Source organism: Thalassophryne amazonica, chromosome 7, assembly GCF_902500255.1.
Source record: "Thalassophryne amazonica chromosome 7, fThaAma1.1, whole genome shotgun sequence".
NCBI classification, from domain to species: Eukaryota; Metazoa; Chordata; class Actinopteri; order Batrachoidiformes; family Batrachoididae; genus Thalassophryne; species Thalassophryne amazonica.
In genome coordinates this window covers 117,955,504-117,976,229 of record NC_047109.1, presented here as the reverse complement: position 1 = coordinate 117,976,229, position 20,726 = coordinate 117,955,504, and the positions used below count along the sequence as shown (strand labels likewise).

At 42.6% G+C, this 20,726-nt stretch overlaps 1 protein-coding gene across 2 annotated transcripts in view; it reads right to left on the bottom strand.

Annotated features, from left to right (window-relative positions):
* The window catches only part of bckdhb (branched chain keto acid dehydrogenase E1 subunit beta), a 156,085-nt gene that overhangs the window by 96,688 nt on the left and 38,671 nt on the right, over positions 1 to 20,726 (bottom strand). For both annotated transcript variants that reach the window (XM_034175413.1, XM_034175412.1), the window contains exon 6: positions 12,754 to 12,862. In XM_034175413.1, coding sequence (XP_034031304.1) covers positions 12,754 to 12,862 — 109 coding nt within the window. The remainder of the gene's footprint in view (positions 1 to 12,753; positions 12,863 to 20,726) is intronic.

The following is a 20,726-nucleotide window of genomic DNA, read 5'->3' as shown; positions in this document are numbered from 1 at the left end:
TATCAGCAAATTATGGTGTATGATCTAATGATCTCCTCTGCCAGCTACAGGACCCATAGCCATGATTAATCCTGACAACAAAACATTGGTGGGTTATATATCACTCAGAGAATGGCCCAAATCAACAGGACATGACGCCAAAAGGAGGCCAAGCAGCCCGTCTCTTTGAACCAAAGTCCAAAACAAAGTGCATGTAAGTTTATGGCTCAAATAACAGCGATATCATCTTGGACAATGTAGCATGCTCATGGAACTCATTAAAATGCAAAAACATAAATTAAAGCAGCTGAGTTTAAACCTTCACACTGCACCAACACAAAGACTGAACCGTTGCTCTGAATCCCATTCACCATTATGGCTTTGGCTCCAAACCAAGCAGCATGAGGGATCTTCAAGTGTGAGGCGATTTAATGGAAGTGAACAGCTGAAAACATTCACCCATGAATTCAAATTTACAATTAGACAATAATTATCCTGGAGGAAAAATGTGGGGGTTTTAGACTTTTCAGGGAAACTCTGAATGACTTCCACAACCTTTTCAAGCCCTCAAAATGTGGAGCCCTACAATATTTGCAATGTTAAAACAACAGCAAGGGCTAAATCCTTGGTGTTGTTTTAACATTGCAAATATTGTAGGTGGACATTTGAAATGGCCCAATTTCAACTGAAATATGAAAACTAGTCTATGGTTATTGTGTAGAATAGCCAGGCTCCACAAAATGGGACAGGCCTGATGAGACAAATGTGTGGTTTTTATCCTTTTGCTGCTAAAGAGGCTGCAGCAATTAGAAACATGACTTCATGATCCAAGCAGAGGAAATTACAGGCACGTGGAGCCGGCCTGAGAGAGCCGTGCCTTCTGCCCTTTAAGGAACTCCAGATGTGACCAGGACTCAATCGCCCCATCTCTGTGAACCCGCTGAGTTGATTTTCAGTTTTCTCACATGAAATGATAAAAACACAACAATAAATATGTGGATAATACTGTGTTAATTTTAGTTTGAAGGAACCTTGTCTCAGAGTGATGCTGAAAAACTAATTCATGCATTTATTTCCTCTAGGCTGGACTATTGTAATTCATTATTATCAGGTTGTCCTAAAAGTTCCCTGAAAAGCCTTCAGTTAATTCAAAATGCTGCAGCTAGAGTACTGACGGGGACAGAAGGAGAGAGCATAATCTCACCCATATTGGCCTCTCTTCATTGGCTTCCTGTTATTTCTAGAATAGAATTTTAAAATTCTTCTTCTACTTATAAGGTTTTGAATAATCAGGTCCCTTCTTATCTTAGGGACCTCACAGTAACCATATCACCCCAATAGAGCGCAGGCTTACTTGTAGTTCCTAGGGTTTGTAAGAGTAGAATGGGAGGCAGAGCCTTCAGCTTTCAGGCTCCTCTCCTGTGGAACCAGCTCCCAATTCGGATCAGGGAGACAGACACCCTCTCTACTTTTAAGATTAGGCTTAAAACTTTCCTTTTTGCTAAGCTTATAGTTAGGGCTGGATCAGGTGACCCTGAACCATCCCTTAGTTATGCTGCTATAGACTTAGACTGCTGGGGGGTTCCCATAATGCACTGAGTGTTTCTTTCTCTTTTTGCTCTGTATGCACCACTCTGCATTTAATCATTAGTGACTGATCTCTGCTCCCCTCCACAGCATGTCTTTTTCCTGGTTCTCTCCCTCAGCCCCAACCAGTCCCAGCAGAAGATTGCCCCTCCCTGAGCCTGGTTCTGCTGGAGGTTTCTTCCTGTTAAAAGGGAGTTTTTCCTTCCCACTGTTGCCAAGTGCTTGCTCACAGGGGGTCGTTTTGATCTTTGGGGTTTTTACGTAATTATTGTATGGCCTTGCCTTACAATATAAAGCGCCTTGGGGCAACTGTTTGTTGTGATTTGGCGCTATATAAATAAAATTGAATTGAACCACCTGGTTCTTACAAAAACACACTACAGTACCTCTAAACATGTACAATGACTTGAGAGACCGACCACATCTTGTAAGATTTATTTATGAGTGGATAATTGTATATTTGCTTTCAATCCTGCAAGAAAAGCAGTAAAAATAACAGATCAAAGCATCTCATATACAGTGAGGAAAATAAGTATTTGAACACGCTGCGGTTTTGCAAGTTCTCTCACTTAGAAATCATGGAGGGATCTGAAATTTTGATCTTTTGGTGCACGTCCACTGTGAGAGACATAATCTAAAAAAAATAAAAAAATAATCCGGAAATCAATGTATGATTTTTTAATAATTTATTTGTATGTTACTGCTGCAAATAAGTATTTGAACACCTGTGAAAATCAATGTTAATATTTGGTACAGTAGCCTTTGTTTGCAATTACAGAGGTCAAACGTTTCCTGTAGTTTTTTTTACGAGGTTTTCACACACTGCAGCAGGGATTTTGGTCCACTCCTCCATACAGATCTTCTCCAAATCTTTCAGGTTTGGAGTTTCAGCTCCCTCCAAAAATTTTCTATTGAGTTCAGGTCTGGAGACTGGCCAGGCCACTCCAGGACTTTGAAATGCTTCTTACGGAGCCTCTCCTTAGTTGCCCTGGCTGTGTGTTTGGGGTCATTGTTAAGACCCAGCCATGACCCATCTTCAATGTTCTTACTGAGGGAAGGAGGTTGTTTGCCAACATCTCGCAATACATGACCCCATCCATCCTCCCTTCAATACAGTGCAGTTGTCCTGTCCCCTTTACAGAAGAGCACCCCCAGAGTATGATGTTTCCACCCCCATGCTTCACGGTTGGGATGGTTTTCTTGGGGATGTTCTCATCCTCTAAAGATGGTAAGTGGAGTTGATTCTGAAAAGCTCTATTTTGGTCTCATCTGACCATATGACCTTCTCCCATGCCTCCTCTGGATCATCCAGATGGTCACTGGTGAACTTCAAACGGGCCTGGACATATGCTGGCTTGAGCAGGGGGACCTTGCTGCCCTGCAGGATTTTAAACCATGACAGCATCATGTGTTACTAATGTAATCTTTGTGGCCAGGTCTTCCTGTGTAGTTCTGAGCTTTCTCAGAATCATCCTTACCCCACAAAGTGAGTAGTCCGTGGGCTAGGGTGGGTTACCGTGCACCCCCCTCCCAGGACTCATCGCCATTGGTGTTTTTTGATGCTCTAGGTTATATAAAAGAAGACTAAAGACGTTAACAGTGAAAATTTTGGGATGCAACCACCCTTCTGATAGAAATTCTAGAGTAACCCTCAAGAGATTACCCAAAAATGCAAAAATGTGTGTTTTTTAAACTTGACATTGTAGCTTCCTCATACCTTTATTGTTAACAGCAGGAAAAAAATGTTGATTTGCCTCTATGTGGACACCTTTTGGATGTACAAAACAACAAACTAAATTTAAAAATCTCATCTAGTTAAGACACAGCAGCTGTTTTACAAAATATTGTCTATTCGTTAACTTATAGTTGTAGTTTTGACAAAAATATAACCCAAACATATTTTTGGCAGCTACTTGTAGCTACAATTTGGGATTTTATTGACTTTATGTCTTGAGTACAATGTTTTGGGAACAATTTAAGCCATCAATGACTTTCCTGTGATGTATTTTGACACATTTACAGCCAATATGCAAACCACACCCACATTCTGGTTTTTACAGTAAACTATTATATCACAAATAAGCCTATTTAGGTGAATTCTGGTATAAACTTTTTATTACTCCTGTTCTGATCACTTTATAAATGACAAAATCATTCAAATGAAAAGCATTTATCAACAAATTAAATATGGCTGCCATGTACATACAGATTATTTATTATATTGACAATAGCTTTTAAAAGACAGAGGTTCTATATAAGCAATATCAGATGTTTTACATCCTGACAACAGAGCATTGTGTTTGCATCTCTTACTCTAAACACTATGCTGCCCACAATTAAAGTGAATACAGCTGCATAAAAGGTTACTGAACAAAATGCTATGGTAATTATAAAAATAGAATATTATACAGTAGTTACACATATGAATAAAAGCATGACTTGGGCAAAACTACATTAATCATAAAGTCATCATATGCCTCTTCTTGTGCCTGGTCAATATCTTCAACAGAGTCACTAGTGTTTTCATCAATATAAATGTCTACAAGACTTTTTGGCAGTATTTCCTCATCAGTCCACAGAGGCTCCAAATGCCCCATCTTTCATCTCCCAACCATTTGCTTCAGAAAGGGTTGGTAATTCATGTAATGAAATGTGTGACTTTTTCCAAATGCCAACTTGGTAGTTTACCCTCTTTACATGCTGCCACAGGCTACTTTGGCAGGGAGGAAGGGAGCTAGAGGGTTACTCTAGAATTTCTATCAGAAGGGTGGTTGCATCCCAAAATTTTCACTGTTAACGTCTTTAGTCTTCTTTTATATACCCTAGAGCATCAAAAAACACCAATGGCGATGAGTCCTGGGGGGGTGCACGGTAACCCACCCTAGCCCACGGACTAGAGATCTTGCATGGAATCCCAGACCGAAGGAGATTGACAGTCATCTTGTGTTTCTTCCACTTTCTAATAAATAATCATAACAGTTGTTGTCTTCTACCAAGCTGCTTGCCTGTTGTCCTGTAGTCCATCCCAGCCTTGTGCAGGTCTACAGTTTTGTCCCTGGTGTCCTTAGACAGCTCTTTGGTCTTGGCTATGGTGGACAGGTTGGAGTGTGATTGATTGAGTGTGTGAACAGGTGTCTTTTATACAGGTAACAAGTTCAAACAGGTGCAATTAATACAGGTAAAGAGTGTAGAATAAGAGGGCTTCTTAAAGAAAAATTAACAGGTCTGTGAGAGCCAGAATTCCTGCTAGTTGGTAGGGGGTCAAATACTTATTTTCAGCAGTAACATACAAATAAATGATTTTAAAAAAATCATACATTGTGATTTCTGGATTTTTTTTTTAGATTATGTCTCTCACAGTGGACATGCACCTAAGATGAAAATTTCAGACCCCTCCATGATTTCTAAGTGGGAGAACTTGGAAAATCACAGGGTGTTCAAATACTTATTTTCCTCACTGTAAATACTGCTTTACTATCTCACCTACTCCTGAGAGACTGATCAACTGTGATCTACATCAACTCTGCTACAATACAAACAAAAAGTGCCAAGAACCAGAAATACCTGCTTGTGTCTGCACCATTTGGGCAAAGACCAGAGACATCATGTAATATTATCACAGCCAATTACATGCTCTGACACACAGATAGACGTTTTCCAACATGAGCAGATGATTTTATCAGGAGAAGTTAAACTTTTGTTTTTCCACAGCCACTAAAGCCTACACAATGTTGATAGACACTACAGGTCAAAGTTTGGACCTGCTTTTTTGACCGTTACTGTATAAAGACACCACAAAAGCAAGGGATTAAAAATCAATCAATCAATCACTAATAATGAATTTAGATCTGTCGCAAATCTCTATTTGTTTTGTCTTAAGATGTATTGTAGGGTCCATATTTGCTTCTTCAAGGTATCAAACAGCAAAGGAGGAAGATTTCATCCACTGCTTCAAGACTATGAAGACCCACCTTCATCGTGATGGGACGTCAAAATGACTGAAACTTCTCAAAAGATTTTGTCATGCTTAGAAAATGTTAGGAAACAATGAGGAACATGCGATGAATGGAATCATTTATTTTCAACTGATGAGTGGTTTTAATATGAGATTGCAGTGTAAGAGGAGAAACCTTCTGGACTATGATCACTAGCATAGTGCTGTAATTGAAACAGTCTCGGCAGTCTATTGTAATATTTGATGATCATTGTTGGCCCGTACCACAGAAAGAAATGTAAAATCAGATATTCTCACTTTAGAAGCTGGTCGTGCCAATCTGGTCTGCATTTGTACTTCATAACAACGTCAAACAACATGAGCCAAAACGGTGTTGAACAGCGATATCATATTTACATCAACATACAGATACTTGTTTTGTAAAAGCAGCCAACACATTTAAACCTGAATGAGCCTGGACTAAAACTGATTCTGTTGGTGCTCTTTGTTTAAGTTTACAGTGGTTGTACACCAGATGTGCGGTGTGTGCGTGATGACTGCATTGCCGAATTGTTGCAATGCAATGTGTGTAGGCATTTACATGGCCAAATTTTCTACAGCAAAGAATTTTGTTTATCTTCAGAGGGTGCAAGAGAGCACACAGTAGAATCCTGCTGCACCTCACCGATGTTCTGTTAAAGATGTACGGCCGTTCAAATTTTACAAAACTGACCAAATTTACCTTCCACTGAAATTCAAACATTAAAATGTTGGTTTATTTTTGTAATTTGTTGCTAAATTCTAGCTCATTTTAATGAAGAGAACATATTTATTTATCGGGGGGAATTCCATGGCAAAAATGATCTTTTCTTTCTAACACCACCATGCAGAGTTGTTTCCACAGACCTCGGAACAAAACAACCCTGGAGCCAGCGATCTCAGAGCCAATACGATCTTGGAACCACTACGGTCATGGAACCAGTACGATGTGGGTAGCACATTTATTAATCCACTATAACCTCGGAACGCTACGGTCCCAGTACCACATGTATCGTGCTAATTTTTTTGAGTTCCTCATGTAATTTTTTAAAGAATCATATACTGAATTTTACTGACAGCACACCAAAGGTAACTGTAAACCGCGGAATCCGCCACGTCGGAAGAAAGGGATAAATGCTCAATTAACGTCAGTGTCGTGAAGGAGCTTTAAAGTGCTCCTCTGTCACGGGGTGCCGTCACCACAGAGGACCAAAGGTCACCACCGGTACAGAACAAACACCACGAAACCGGTCGTCAAAAACAGGCTCCAATTTGTAAAAAAATAAAATAAAATAAATAATAATAGTATAATAATGAAACATACTCATGGAGACTAACACTGAACGACATGTACTCTTCAACCTGTCTTAAGGTCCTGCTGCAGCATTCTTTCTTTTAAATGTCATTTTGAACTCATGGAGACACTGAACAGTTTCTACGTGAGCAATTCCACATTAGTAAATAAATTTAGCAGGACAGGACAAATATTATGTGAGATGTATGTGTATGAAATGCATATGAAATTACTTAATGTGTCAGAGACCTTGGAACCACGCAACCCCCAGACAGCAGCGGTTTCTGAGATCAAAGTATTTCAGAGATTGTAGTGGTTTGTAGTGGATCAATACATGTAGTACTGTGATCGTGCTGGTTACGAGAATGTAGTGGTTCCAAGAGTGAAGCAGTTCCAACAATTGTAGCGTAGTGGCCCTGAGGATAGTATTGGTACTGCTGTTACCGAGGTTGTTTCATTCTGAGGTCTTCAGTTACCATGCAGAGAAACTGCAGGACATGTGTCAATCAATCAATCAATCAATGAATCAATTTTATTTATATAGCACCAAATCACAACAAACAGTTGCCCCAAGGCGCTTTATATTGTAAGGCAAGGCCATACAATAATTACGTAAAAACCCCAACAGTCAAAAGGACCCCCTGTGAGCAAGCACTTGGTGACAGTGGGAAGGAAAAACTCCCTTTTAACAGGAAGAAACCTCCAGCAGAACCAGGCTCAGGGAGGGGCAGTCTTCTGCTGGGACTGGTTGGGGCTGAGGGAGAGAACCAGGAGAAAGACATGCTGTGGAGGGGAGCAGAGATCAATCACTAATGATTAAATGCAGAGTGGTGCATACAGAGCAAAAGAGAAAGAAACACTCAGTGCATCATGGGAACCCCCCAGCAGGTCTAAGTCTATAGCCAGCATAACTAAGGGATGGTTCAGGGTCACCTGATCCAGCCCTAACTATAAGCTTTAGCAAAAAGGAAAGTTTAAGACCTAATCTTACAAGTAGAGAGGGTGTCTGTCTCCTGATCCGAATTGGGAGCTGGTTCCACAGGAGAGGAGCCTGAAAGCTGAAGGCTCTGCCTCCCATTCTACTCTTACAAATCCTAGGAACTACAAGTAAGCCTGCAGTCTGAGAGCGAAGTGCTCTATTGGGGTGATATGGTACTATGAGGTCCCTAAGATAAGATGGGACCTGATTATTCAAAACCTTATAAGTAATAAGAAGAATTTAAATTCTATTCTAGAATTAACAGGAAGCCAATGAAGAGAGGCCAATATGGGTGAGATATGCTCTCTCCTGCTAGTCCCCGTCAGTACTCTAGCTGCAACATTTTGAATTAACTGAAGGCTTTTCAGGGAACTTTTAGGACAACCTGATAATAATGAATTACAATAGTCCAGCCTAGAGAAATAAATGCATGAATAGTTTTTCAGCATCAATCTGAGACAAGACCTTTCTAATTTTAGAGATATTGCGTAAATCAAAAAAGCAGTCCTACATATTTGTTTAATATGCGCTTTGAATGACATATCCTGATCAAAAATGAGCCAAGATTTCTCACAGTATTACTAGAGGTCATGGTAATGCCATCAGATTAAGGATCTGGTTAGACACCTGTTTCTAAGATTTGTGGGGCCAAGTACAATAACTTCAGTTTTATCTGAGTTTAAAAGCAGGAAATTACAGGTCATCCCATGTCTTTATGTCTGTAAGACAATCCTGCAGTTTAGCTAATTGGTGTGTGTCCTCTGGCTTCATGGATAGATAAAGCTGGGTATCATCTGCGTAACAATGAAAATTTAAGCAATGCCGTCTAATAATACTGCCTAAGGGAAGCATGTATAAAGTGAATAAAATTGGTCCTAGCACAGAACCTTGTGGAACTCCATAATTAACCTTAGTCTGTGAAGAAGATTCCCCATTTACATGAACAAATTGTAATCTATTAGATAAATATGATTCAAACCACCGCAGCGCAGCGCCTTTAATACCTATGGCATGCTCTAATCTCTGTAATAAAATTTTATGGTCAACAGTATCAAAAGCAGCACTGAGGTCTAACAGAACAAGCACAGAGATGAGTCCACTGTCTGAGGCCATAAGAAGATCATTTGTAACCTTCACTAATGCTGTTTCTGTACTATGATGAATTCTAAAACCTGACTGAAACTCTTCAAATAGACCATTCCTCTGCAGATGATCAGTTAGCTGTTTTACAACTACCCTTTCAAGAATTTTTGAGAGAAAAGGAAGGTTGGAGATTGGCCTATAATTAGCTAAGATAGCTGGGTCAAGTGATGGATTTTAAGTAATGATTTAATTACTGCCACCTTAAAAGCCTGTGGTACATAGCCAACTAATAAAGATAGATTGATCATATTTAAGATCGAAGCATTAAATAATGGTAGGGCTTCCTTGCGCAGCCTGGTAGGAATGGGGTCTAATAGACATGTTGATGGTTTGGATGAAGTAACTAATGTGCACGAGGTTTTGACCTTTGACCTGACCCACTTGCGTGATGCACATTCCCGGGACATGCACACCAACATCTGTAAGATGTCTGTAGATCACTTCAGAGGGACTACCTGGTTACAAAAGTCTTTAGATTTAGAAGTGTTTATTTCTCGCTAACATTTACAAAATAGAAGAGAAACATTAAATTTCTACAGAAATAATCTATTTTGGAGCATTTTCCATCATCTTTGTTTATTTTCTTGAGGAAGCAGCCAGCTGACATCATGTTGCCTTTCTCTACTTTGATTGGTTGTTGCCGTGTCTTTCCCAGCATGCCTCATGTCAGTCGGGGGAAGCCCCCACGTGATCTGATGTCGCTACCATATGTAGGTCATGACATCTGATCGCTTGTATTCCTTGTAGATATTTGGCAAATAAAGGCGATTGTGATTTTAAACTTGACAAGAACTGTGGTTTCCAGAGTACAAGTCTCACCTTTGTCTGTATTATCAGCTCTTTCATTTTGGATTTTTATGTACTGTTGTACTTTAATTATTGGAGTTTATTTTGTTTCGTGCTTTGATTGCTGGGAAAACCCTGATTTTTCTATATACAAATTGCAGGACCTCCCAAACTACGTATTTAGCTACATATTTTTTATAATCTGGAATAGGCCGTGGGCCAACATGGTCTCATGTGCACACACACACACACACACCCAACCCTATAAATATGGTATTATTAGAAAGGTTAAGATGGCTAGATTACAAAAATAACTGGTAACAGTAAAAATACTGGGCCTCACTACGACATATGACAACAATGGATTACTCCTGGCATCCGTCGGTCTGCAGGAGACGGTGTAGGGTCCAGTTTGTTTTTTGCTTTTTTGTTTGTTTTTTACACTTTGTAAATTGGATTTTAATTTATTTAATTTATATAGCACCAAATCACAACAAAGTTGCCATAAGTAAGGTCTAACCTTACCAACCCCCAGAGCAAGCACACAGGCGACAGTAGTAAGGAAAACTCCCTCTGATGGTTTGAGGAAGAAACCTCAAGCAGACCAGACTCAAAGCTTGGCCATGCTACAGACACAACTGACAATACAAATATACACAAAAGTTTTGTCTTTTGTTTCTATCTGCACCTGTGTGCAACTGTCTGATGAAATGCTGCATTTTCTCTGAGTTGCCAATGCAGCAGGTGTTGATGTGTGGGCAACCCTTCTTGTTGGAGTGGTGCAGCTTCCTTGGAGCTATGTGCACCTTGTTGGCCACGAGGGTGTGATCCGTATTGTAGTCTGTGTTATAGTAGCTGCGGGTGAGAAGAATGCTGGAATGTTCTGCATACATATGACAACACTGGATTATTACACTGTCATTAACCACCCTATTAAGGAATACAAAACTGTCAAAGAATGGCTGTGAGTAGCAGAAGAGGCCACAAACGAAGTGGGTCATGAGTACGTCATTGCAACCTTTGACATGGGGGTTTGTATGAAGGCAAAGCCTCTGATCTGAACAGGAAAGCTGTGCACATAATTCAAAATGCAGTCGATTCTACACAAACACAGCTTTCCTTTGGTGTCTTATATGTTCCATTTGCTTAAAAGATGGCGATTTGGTAATTCTTTATGTTGTGCGGAAAAAAAATATCAGATGTCATAATCGGGCATGTTCGTTAGGCGAGGGCAGGTCAATAAAAGTGCTCATATGTCATAGTGAGGCCCAGTATGTTTACTGTTACCAGTTATTTTTGTAATCTAGACATCCTAATAGGGCTGCAGCTATCGATTATTTTAGTAATTGAGTATTCTATCGATTATTCTGGCAATTAATCAAGTAATCGGATAAAAGTACTTTTGCATTTTTAAACAATATCAATAGTCCAGGGCTCTCCCTAAGCAATGGCACAATGTCGCTGCGCCAAACTTTTGACATTTTACTGAAATGGCGATGGGATGTGGCTTTCTGTTTTGTTTTCTCCAACTTGTAAAATGTAACCATTTTTGTTGTTTTTGTTTTTTTTTTTAAATAAAGGTTGATGGACTGGGTCCCTACGTGAATCTTTTTTTTTTTTATCCTCTCTCTCTGTGATTGTGCAGATGCATTTCAGCTGGAGGTTGATCATGCAGCCTCGCAGTCAGTTTTTTTAAATTATTATTTTATTTAAGTTACCATGTTTGTGAAGCGTTGTGTGTTGCCCAAAAACGAGAAAATTAAAAAGCGAAACACTCAGTGCGAGTCTGAGCAAAACACAGAAGAAAGAGTGGACTTCTTCCAGAGACTGTTTGTCAGTGTGGCCGGGGACAGAGCTGTGACCTGCCCGGTGTGAGGGGAGTGTTGACAGCCGTCGGGCAGCCGGCTGTGTGTCTGTGTGTTGCTTCGGAAAGCTGTAACTATTGTTGCTAATTTGACTCAACCTGCTCAGAGTGCTGCTCTCATTGGACTGACATTTCTCCTATTTTGGCATTGCGGGATAGCTCATGCCCACAGGTTGAGCTCGCCGGACTACTTTCTCCACCCTGCTCAGCATGCCGCTCTCATTTTCTGTGACAACATGCAGAATGTGTCTCTTTGTCCCAGATAGATCTCTTTCAGTGCAGCTTCTTGTTCTGACTTTAACACAAAGTTAACACCCAAGTCTTTCATAGCCAACTGCAAATGGTAATCAAAACATTCCAATCGTATCCTTCTAAACTCTTCTGCATCAAACTCCATTGTGTCAATGTTTACAATGTGCTTGAGCAACAACAGGTGAAGCTGCTCTTAAACTCTTAAAACTTCAGTTATCTTTATAATTTTATTACTGGTAAATTTTAGAATTGATCTGGGAATTACTTGTTGCACAGGAATTCATCAAGTACGTCGGCTGCGGGCGTATACTAACACAGAATACCCAGAAACTGGACAGCTGTTCGGCCATAACGAGCGTCCACTTTTACCTTGCCATAAGCTAAGCTAGTGGCGCTCATGAGAGTGCGAATTTGATTAGCCGTTATGCTCTAGTCTTCCATTTTTTTTTCTGGGGATGTTGCAGCGCCACACACAGGCCTGGCATATGTAGTACAACATTAAACAAAGCTTCGAAGCACAGAATTTGCTTCAAACATTTTTTGTAATCGAATTATTCGAGTTACTCGACTAATGGGGGGCACATGGGACAATGCTTTTCTCCCAGCTAACAAAACAGAACCGCTGTCTTGTAATGTTACAACTCCAGCAATTTAACACCGTTTCCCACCTCATACACTGACTGATGGCTACGCAGTGGCATCAGCAGGTCTGGGAAAAGTGTATTTGTTTAAATCACAGGAATACATTCAACTTAATGGATCATCACCACGAGATAGTTGCCAAACTTGTCTGCCAGTATCTCCATCTATGAGTCACCTGACACATAAACACGTGTGAGTGTTTGAAACCAAATCAAATATGTAGCAACCACACTGTCAAACATGTTCCAGCTTACCCGCCGCTCTGTAAAGGATCTTTGGTTCAAAAAATAGGCACGGGTTCTTGTCAGCAATACAAGACAGGAGCAGTCCTTTGGCCTGTACTGGACCACGAGGTATTACCACCTGTGGAGCAAAGGTCCAATTTTATGAAGCTAAAGTAATGAAACTGTAAGTGATCATTTTCTACAGAAAACAAACACACACTTAAATGCTTAACTCTGGATCACAAGTTTAAATGTTATCATAAGTCACAGTTATAACAATGATACAGTGTTGTGGCAGTCATGACTGCGATGTGGTAAATGTGTTTGGAGGCGGAGGTCATCACAGATTTGTGGTCCCACTGAGCTCAGAGGAAATGTGTGTGTGGGTCGTCTGCTGCAGGAGGACGACACCTCAATGGAAACCTTAGCACATCCCACCTGCTCTCTATTGAGACTATAACTCATGTGGGACTCGGTCTTGTTATCTTATGAGTTTATAATCTGGTCTGATGTAAACGGTCAGTCTGACGTAACAGACACCTACACGCTCCCTCTGTTAAAACCGCGCTCCGCTGCTTCACATCCCACCCCCACACACGTGTCTCTGGACAATGGGAGACCGAGGCGTCTGCTCATTTGCGACACGCCTCTGGAACTCCCTCCCAGATGATGTGAAATCCACACCTTCAACTGAGGTCCTAAAACTGGCCTTAACCTCCTGACTACCAGTATGTATATATACACATACATATACAGTGAGGAAAATAAGTATTTGAACACCCTGCGATTTTGCAAGTTCTCCCACTTAGAAATCATGGAGGGGTCTGAAATTTTCATCTTAGGTATATGTCCACTGTGAGAGACATAATCTAAAAAAAAAAAAAAAATTAAAAAAAATTAAAAAAAATCTGGAAATCACAACATATGATTTTTAAATAATTTATTTGTATGTTACTGCTGCAAATAAGTATTTCAACACCTGTGAAAATCAATTGTTTGCAATTACAGAGATCAAACGTTTCCTGTAGTTTTTCACCAGGTTTGCACACACTGCAGCAGGGATTTTGGTCCACTCCTCCATATTCTCCAAATGTTTCAGGTTTGGAGTTTCAGCTCCCTCAAAAGATTTTCTATTGAGTTCAGGTCTGGAGACTGACCAGGCCACTCCAGGACCTTGAAATGCTTCTTACAGAGCCCATCCTTAGTTTCCCTGGCTGTGTGTTTGGGGTCACTGTCATGCTGGAAGACCTGGGTCTTCCAGCATGATCCATCTTCAATGCTCTTACTGAGGGAAGGAGGCTGTTTGCCAAAATCTCACAATACATGACCCCATCCATCCTCCCTTCAATATAGTGCAGTCGTCCTGTCCCCTTTGCAGAAGAGCACCACCGGAGTATGATGTTTCCACCCCCATGCTTCACAGTTGGGATGGTTTTCTTGGGGTTGTTCTCATCCTCTAAACATGGTAAGTGGAGTTGATTCCAAAAAGCTCTATTCTGGTCTCATCTGACCACATGACCTTCTCCCATGCCTCCTCTGGATCATCCAGATGGTCACTGGTGAACTTCAAATGGGCCTGGACATGTGCTGGCTTGAGCAGGGGGACCTTGCTGCCCTGCAGGATTTTAAACCATGACAGCATTATGTGTTACTAATGTAATCTTTGTGACTGTGGTCCCAGCTCTCTTCAGGTCATTGACCAGGTCGTCCTGGGTAGTTCTGAGCTTTCTCTGAATCATCCTTACCCCACAAAGTGAGATCTTGCATGGAATTCCAGAGCGAGGGAGATTGACAGTCATCTTGTGTTTCTTCCACTTTCTAATAAATAATCATAACAGTTGTTATCTTCTACCAAGCTGCTTGCCTGTTGTCCTGTAGTCCATCCCAGCCTTGTGCAGGTCTACAGTTTTGTCCCTGGTGTCCTTAGACAGCTCTTTGGTCTTGGCTATGGTGGACAGGTTGGAGTGTGATTGATTGAGTGTGTGAACAGGTGTCTTTTATACAGGTAACAAGTTCAAACAGGTGCAATTAATACAGGTAAAGAGTGCAGAATAAGAGGGCTTCTTAAAGAAAAACTAACAGGTCTGTGTGAGACAGAATTCTTGCTGCTTGGTAGGTGATCAAATACTTATTTGCAGCAGTAACATATAAATAAATTATAAAAAAAAAAAAAATCATACATTGTGATTTCCAGATTTTTTTTTTTTTTTAGATTATGTCTCTCACAGTGGACATGCACCTAAGATGAAAATTTCAGACCCCTCCATGATTTCTAAATGGGAGAACTTGCAAAATCGCAGGGTGTTCAAATACTTATTTTCCTCACTGTATGTGTGTGTGTATATATATATATATATATATATATATATATATCCATCCTGGTAGTCAAGAGGATATGACTTTCAATAAGCCTTTATCTTGGTCCACCTGCTGTCATCTTTGTTATATTATTCTCAATTTATTTTACCATTTTATTTTAATTTTATTTATTATATGTCGCTTTTATCATAGTCTTTTACCTGTGAAGCACTTCAACATTTGTCTGGGCACATGAGAAGCATTATACAAGCTTAAAGGCCCCTTCACACACAGTGCGAAGTTTGGTCGAATACGGTGAAACAGTTCGAATTAGCACACCATGAAACATTGCACCGACGGGCAAAAGTACATGATCCTGGCGTGAGGGTTCATACATGCGACGGTGTCTTTCAAGCAGGAACACGGTGCGAGGTGTACCACATTGCGCAGCTGATGTGGACTAAATAAAACATAAAAACCAGCTGGTACTCGTGGAACCACATTACACCGCTGATGTGAAATAAATAATAATAATAGTAATAATAATAAAAAAAACACCCACATCTGCACTTTACTGATTGTCAGCCCGAAACTTTACCACTGAGCTACTGTCACTGGCCTGTAAACGGTGCAGGGAAAATGCGTGAAATCAACAAAGAGATGGACATATTTAAAAAAATAAAACCGTACACGAAAAAAACACATTTTATATTGAATCCGTCTTATCAAGTGGACAATTCAAATATGATCTGTCTGTTCCTCTGTAGGTGACCCATGGTCACAGACATACAGTCATGAAATGACATGAATGAGAAGCAGTTCGCTCTTCTCATGTCCACATCTGCTGGCACGTGTCCAGCCGGCCCACGCTCATGTCCCGCCCAACACGCACGACTTGTGAAAAGCATGCCAGAACTGACACCGCATCATATGGAACAGAACTCGCGCGGATGAAGTTAAAGTCAGATCGCCCACTGCATGTTCTGATCTGACGGTACATTTCAGCCTATGCTGCAGCCCACAGCATATATCAACACAGCGATATATGTTTTTATTTACGCATGTCCATGTGATGACAGCAAGCAGACACACGCATCACAGTGGTCAACTGTTAGTCCATGTCCGTCCAAACACAATACGTGTTGTCCAGCTGGGGTGTCCATATCCACAGATCTCCACAGCTGCTTCTGTTGGCAGTCACACCTCCTGTCAGTTCAGCGCACACACCAAAGCCACACTCGTGGGGAACTTAGACAAATTTCACTGCCAGCACAACAGCGATTGTCTGCAGACTGTTGTCATGCCAAGAGTGCAAATGGCCACACATTTTTTAAGTGTCAAATGAGCGGTGTTAGATGTTCATGTGTCAGCTGGAATTTGGCCGACACTTGCCGCGAGAGGGATCTACGGGTTTGCACAGTGCACACTGTCTTTCAGACGCTGGTGTGAGCAAATAGTTGTAGCAACAGGTGTACGAGGCGTTCGAGGCAGGGGCGATTTTACGTTTTGCACACGATTCCTGCTTCATGCGCACTTCGACCAAACTTTGCAGTATGTGTGAAGGAGCCCTAAACTATTATTACTATTATTAACAGCAAGTAAAGCAGAACACTATAAAATCCTCATTACCTCAAATGGCCAGAGCACCAACATGTTGGTGAACTCAATTACCAATATGATTATGTAATTATTGCAAACCTCTATTACCAAGCCAGCAATAAAAGTAACAATACAGAACCAAAAAGAGCACAACAACCTCTCTACTTGAAAAACTGAATTATAATCAATATTTTGGTCAAATCTTTGGTGTAACACTAAGGGCTCCTTCACACATAGCACTAATAAGTAGGAATGAGGGCGAATCACAGTAAAACAGCCTGAATTAGTGAACCCCGAAAACATCGAGCCGACGTCGTAAGGGACACATGGTTGGGCAGGCATTAACAATCCCGCTGTGATGGTTTCTGGCTGGCGATCAGCTGGGAGGTGGCTCGCCGTGTTGTGTGCGCTCACACGTGGCTGGGCAGACCCCATCGGTACATACGAGATCTGTTAGAAAAGTATCCGACCTTTTTATTTTTTTCAAAAACTATATGGATTTGAATCACGTGTGACTGCATCAGCCAAGCTTGAACCTTCGTGCGCATGCGTGAGTTTTTTCACGCCTGTCGGTTGTGTAATTCGCCTGTGAGCAGACTTTGTGTGAGCACTGGTCCATCCCTCTCGTCGTTTTTTTATTGCGAATAAATGTCTGAATGATTTGGAGCTTTGCTGCATCAATTTTTTTCCAGAAACTGTGAGAGACCTCCAGGTGGACACCGTTCAGAAAATTAATATGGCTTTCAGGGACGATTTTGTGGGGATTACACAGATTAAGGAGTGTTACTGCCGCTTTAAGGACGGCCCACAGCGTCTGAGAGCGCGCCGCGCTCCGAGCGCCGATCGACAGGCTGAAACAACCAGATCATTTCCAACGTGAAGGCTTTGTTGATCCGGGGACGTCGTCTGACTTTCACAAAAAGGCAGGAGACGTGGACATCAGCACTTTTTCGGCACATTCCACTGTTACAGGAGTTTTTTTTCATGGAAAGAAAAGCGGAGGATTGCGCCACCGTGCCGTTCATGGCGCGGGACAAAACCACCTCCGTGTTGGTCTCACAGGACAGCTTTCAGGTGGCTTTCAGATGGCTTCTGGTTGCTTTTCAGTCGTGTGATTATCCGAGAAATTGAGCATGAGCTGGACATGCCCCAACATGTCCTGTGAGGCTTCATCACAGCGTTGCTTTGCGCCATGCGGCTCCACCGCGACGCGCAGAACTCCTCCGCTTTTCTTTCCATGAAAAAAACTCCTGTAACAGTGGAATGTGCCGTTCATTTCTAAACTGGATGCTGTCTTGATCCGGTATGTCATCTGACTAGCACAGGAATTGCGGAAGACATGGACTTCAGCACTTTTTCGGCACATTGAGACAGACGTGCGGAGGAGTTACGCGCGTCGCAGTGGAGCCGCATGGTGCAAAGCAACACTGTGATGAAGCCTCACAGGACATGTTCTGGCATGTCCAGGCTCATCCACAATTTCTCGGTTAGTCACATGACTGAAAACCCACCGACAGCCGTTTGAAAGCCATCTCAAAGCCGTCCAGTGAGACCAACATGGAGGTGATTTTGTCCCGCGCCATGAACAGCACGGTGGCGTAATCCTCCGCTTTTCTTTCCATGAAAAAAAAACAAACTCCTGTAACAGTGGAATGTGCCGAAAAAGTGCTGATGTCCACGTCTCCTGCCTTTTTGTGAAAGTCAGATGATGTCCCGGATCAACAAAGCCTTCACACTGGAAATGATCTGGTTGTTTCAGCGGGGTGTGAGCCTGTCAATCGGCGGTCGGAGCGCGGTGCGCTCTCAGACGCTGTGGGCCGTCCTTAAAGCGGCAGTAACACTCCTTAATCTGTGTAATCCCACAAAATCGTCCCTGAAAGCCATATTAATTTTCCGAACGGTGTCCACCTGGAGGTCTCTCACAGTTTCTGGAAAAAAATTGATGCAGCAAAGCTCCAAATCGTTCAGACATTATTCGCAATAAAAAAACGATGAGGGGGTGGACCAGTGCTCACACAAAGCCTGCTCACAGGCGAATGACGCAACCAACAGGCGTGAAAAAACTCACGCATGCGCACGAAGGTTCAAGCTTGGCTGATGCAATCACACGTGATTCAAATCCATATGGTTTTTGAAAAAAATAAAAAGGTCGGATACTTTTCTAACAGACCTCGTACATATCAGCATTCCATGCAAGTGTGCCCACCCCCCCCACCCCCCCCGGCACGTGTTGGGGACCACGAAACACATGCACCCCACGTGTTCTGAGGGGGCGCAGGGGGTGAGCGCAACACACGTGATACACATGCACGGCACATGTTGAGGGGGGAGCTAATACTCAGGCACACCACATGTGTTGCTTTGCAATGCCAATGGGGATATTTAGACAAATTTCACATCCAGCTCGAAAATGCTCACTATTTTTGTGCTAACAGGCCACATTTTTTCTGTGTTCAGCAAGTGGTGTAGATCTTCGTGTGTGTCACCTGGAATTTGTCCGACACCTGCGAAAGGATTCGAATGGCCTCTCACAGCGCACACTCTGTCTTTCAGCCGCTGGTGTGCGTGAATAGTTGTAGCGACTGGTGTACGAGGCGTTGGAAGCAGCTCCAATTTTTCATGAATGGCGTGTGCTATTCAGCTTCAATCATAATATGTGAAACCCCCCCCAAAAAAAAATCCAGCTAAAGAATCATCAGAAGATGAATAAAAAACAGTTAACACGCACAGTGTGAGAGTGATGGCGTCGCGCATGGACGCAGCGCCTTGTAGCTCTCATGGAAAACAGTGCGGTTTCGTGTTTTTGTTCGTGTGTTTGTGTCTGTTTTTGACCTGCCGTGCGGTGACCACCTACAGCCGACAGGATCTTTTCCACATCAGATTACGGAGCGAACAGTGCGTATCCGAGGATTTTATTAACACACACAATATACCGCCGGAGATAGCCCAGATATCGGGCTCCCCGTGGATACTCATCCCCGCGGGCAGAAGGAGGAGGCGGCGTAAGGAGAGGAAGCAAAAGCGAGGATGCCGGGCCGGGGTCTTCGTCCAGCTGCGGAAGCGACCACACAAACCACTGCTGCCCAGCGTTTTCCTCTCTAACGCCAGATCCCTCGCCAACAAGATGGATGAGCTGACGCTTCAGCTGGATGCAAATAGATTCGTTCGGGACTGCTCCATTTTGCTGATCACGGAGACCTGGCCCCACCCATCCGTCCCAGACTCGGCCATTGAGCTGAACACACCGACACGACAGGAACCGCAACTCCGGTAAGAGAAGGGGAGGAGGGCTGTGCATCTATGTTAATAACAGTTGGTGCACAAATGCTACAACTATTGACAGGCACTGCTCTGCTGACCTGGAGTTCATCACGGTTAGATGCAGGCCTGTTTACCTTCCCCGTGAATTTACCATTGTCTTGGTAACTGCTGTGTATATTCCACCGGGTGCTAACACTAGCATGGCTCTTAGCCATTTGGTTAATGCTTTCAGCCGGCAACAGTACAACTACCCAGAAGCAGTGCATGTGATCGCGGGGGATTTTAACCACGCTGAATTGAAAGCAGTGCTCCCAAAATTCCACCAGCACATTAAATGTGCTACCAGGGGAACTAAGACTCTGGATAAAGCCTACTCCAACATTAAGCATGGTTATAGGGCCACCCAGCTGCCCCACCTGGGCTCCTCCGACCACATGTCTCTGCTCCTGATTCCGGCATATAACCACTGAGGAAGCGGTCACCCCCTCAAACCGGACTGTGACAACTTGGCCCGACAGTGCTTCTCTGCAGGTGCAGAACTGTTTTGAAAGCACGGACTGGGACGTTTTCTGCCACCGGGACCTGGAGGTGTTCACCTCGGCAGTACTTGGCTACATCCAACACTGTGTCAACACTGTCACGGTGGACAAGCACATCCGGGTGTTTCCTAACCAGAAACACCTGGATGAACAAGGATGTCAAGGAACTGCTGAGGGACAGAAACAGCGCCTTCAGGGCTGGGGACGGGGGGCATTACAGCTGTGCTCATGCTGCGCTGAGGAGGAGCATTAGAGAGGCCAAGGCGGACTACAGGCGGAGGATCGAGGAGGACTTCAGTAGCAACA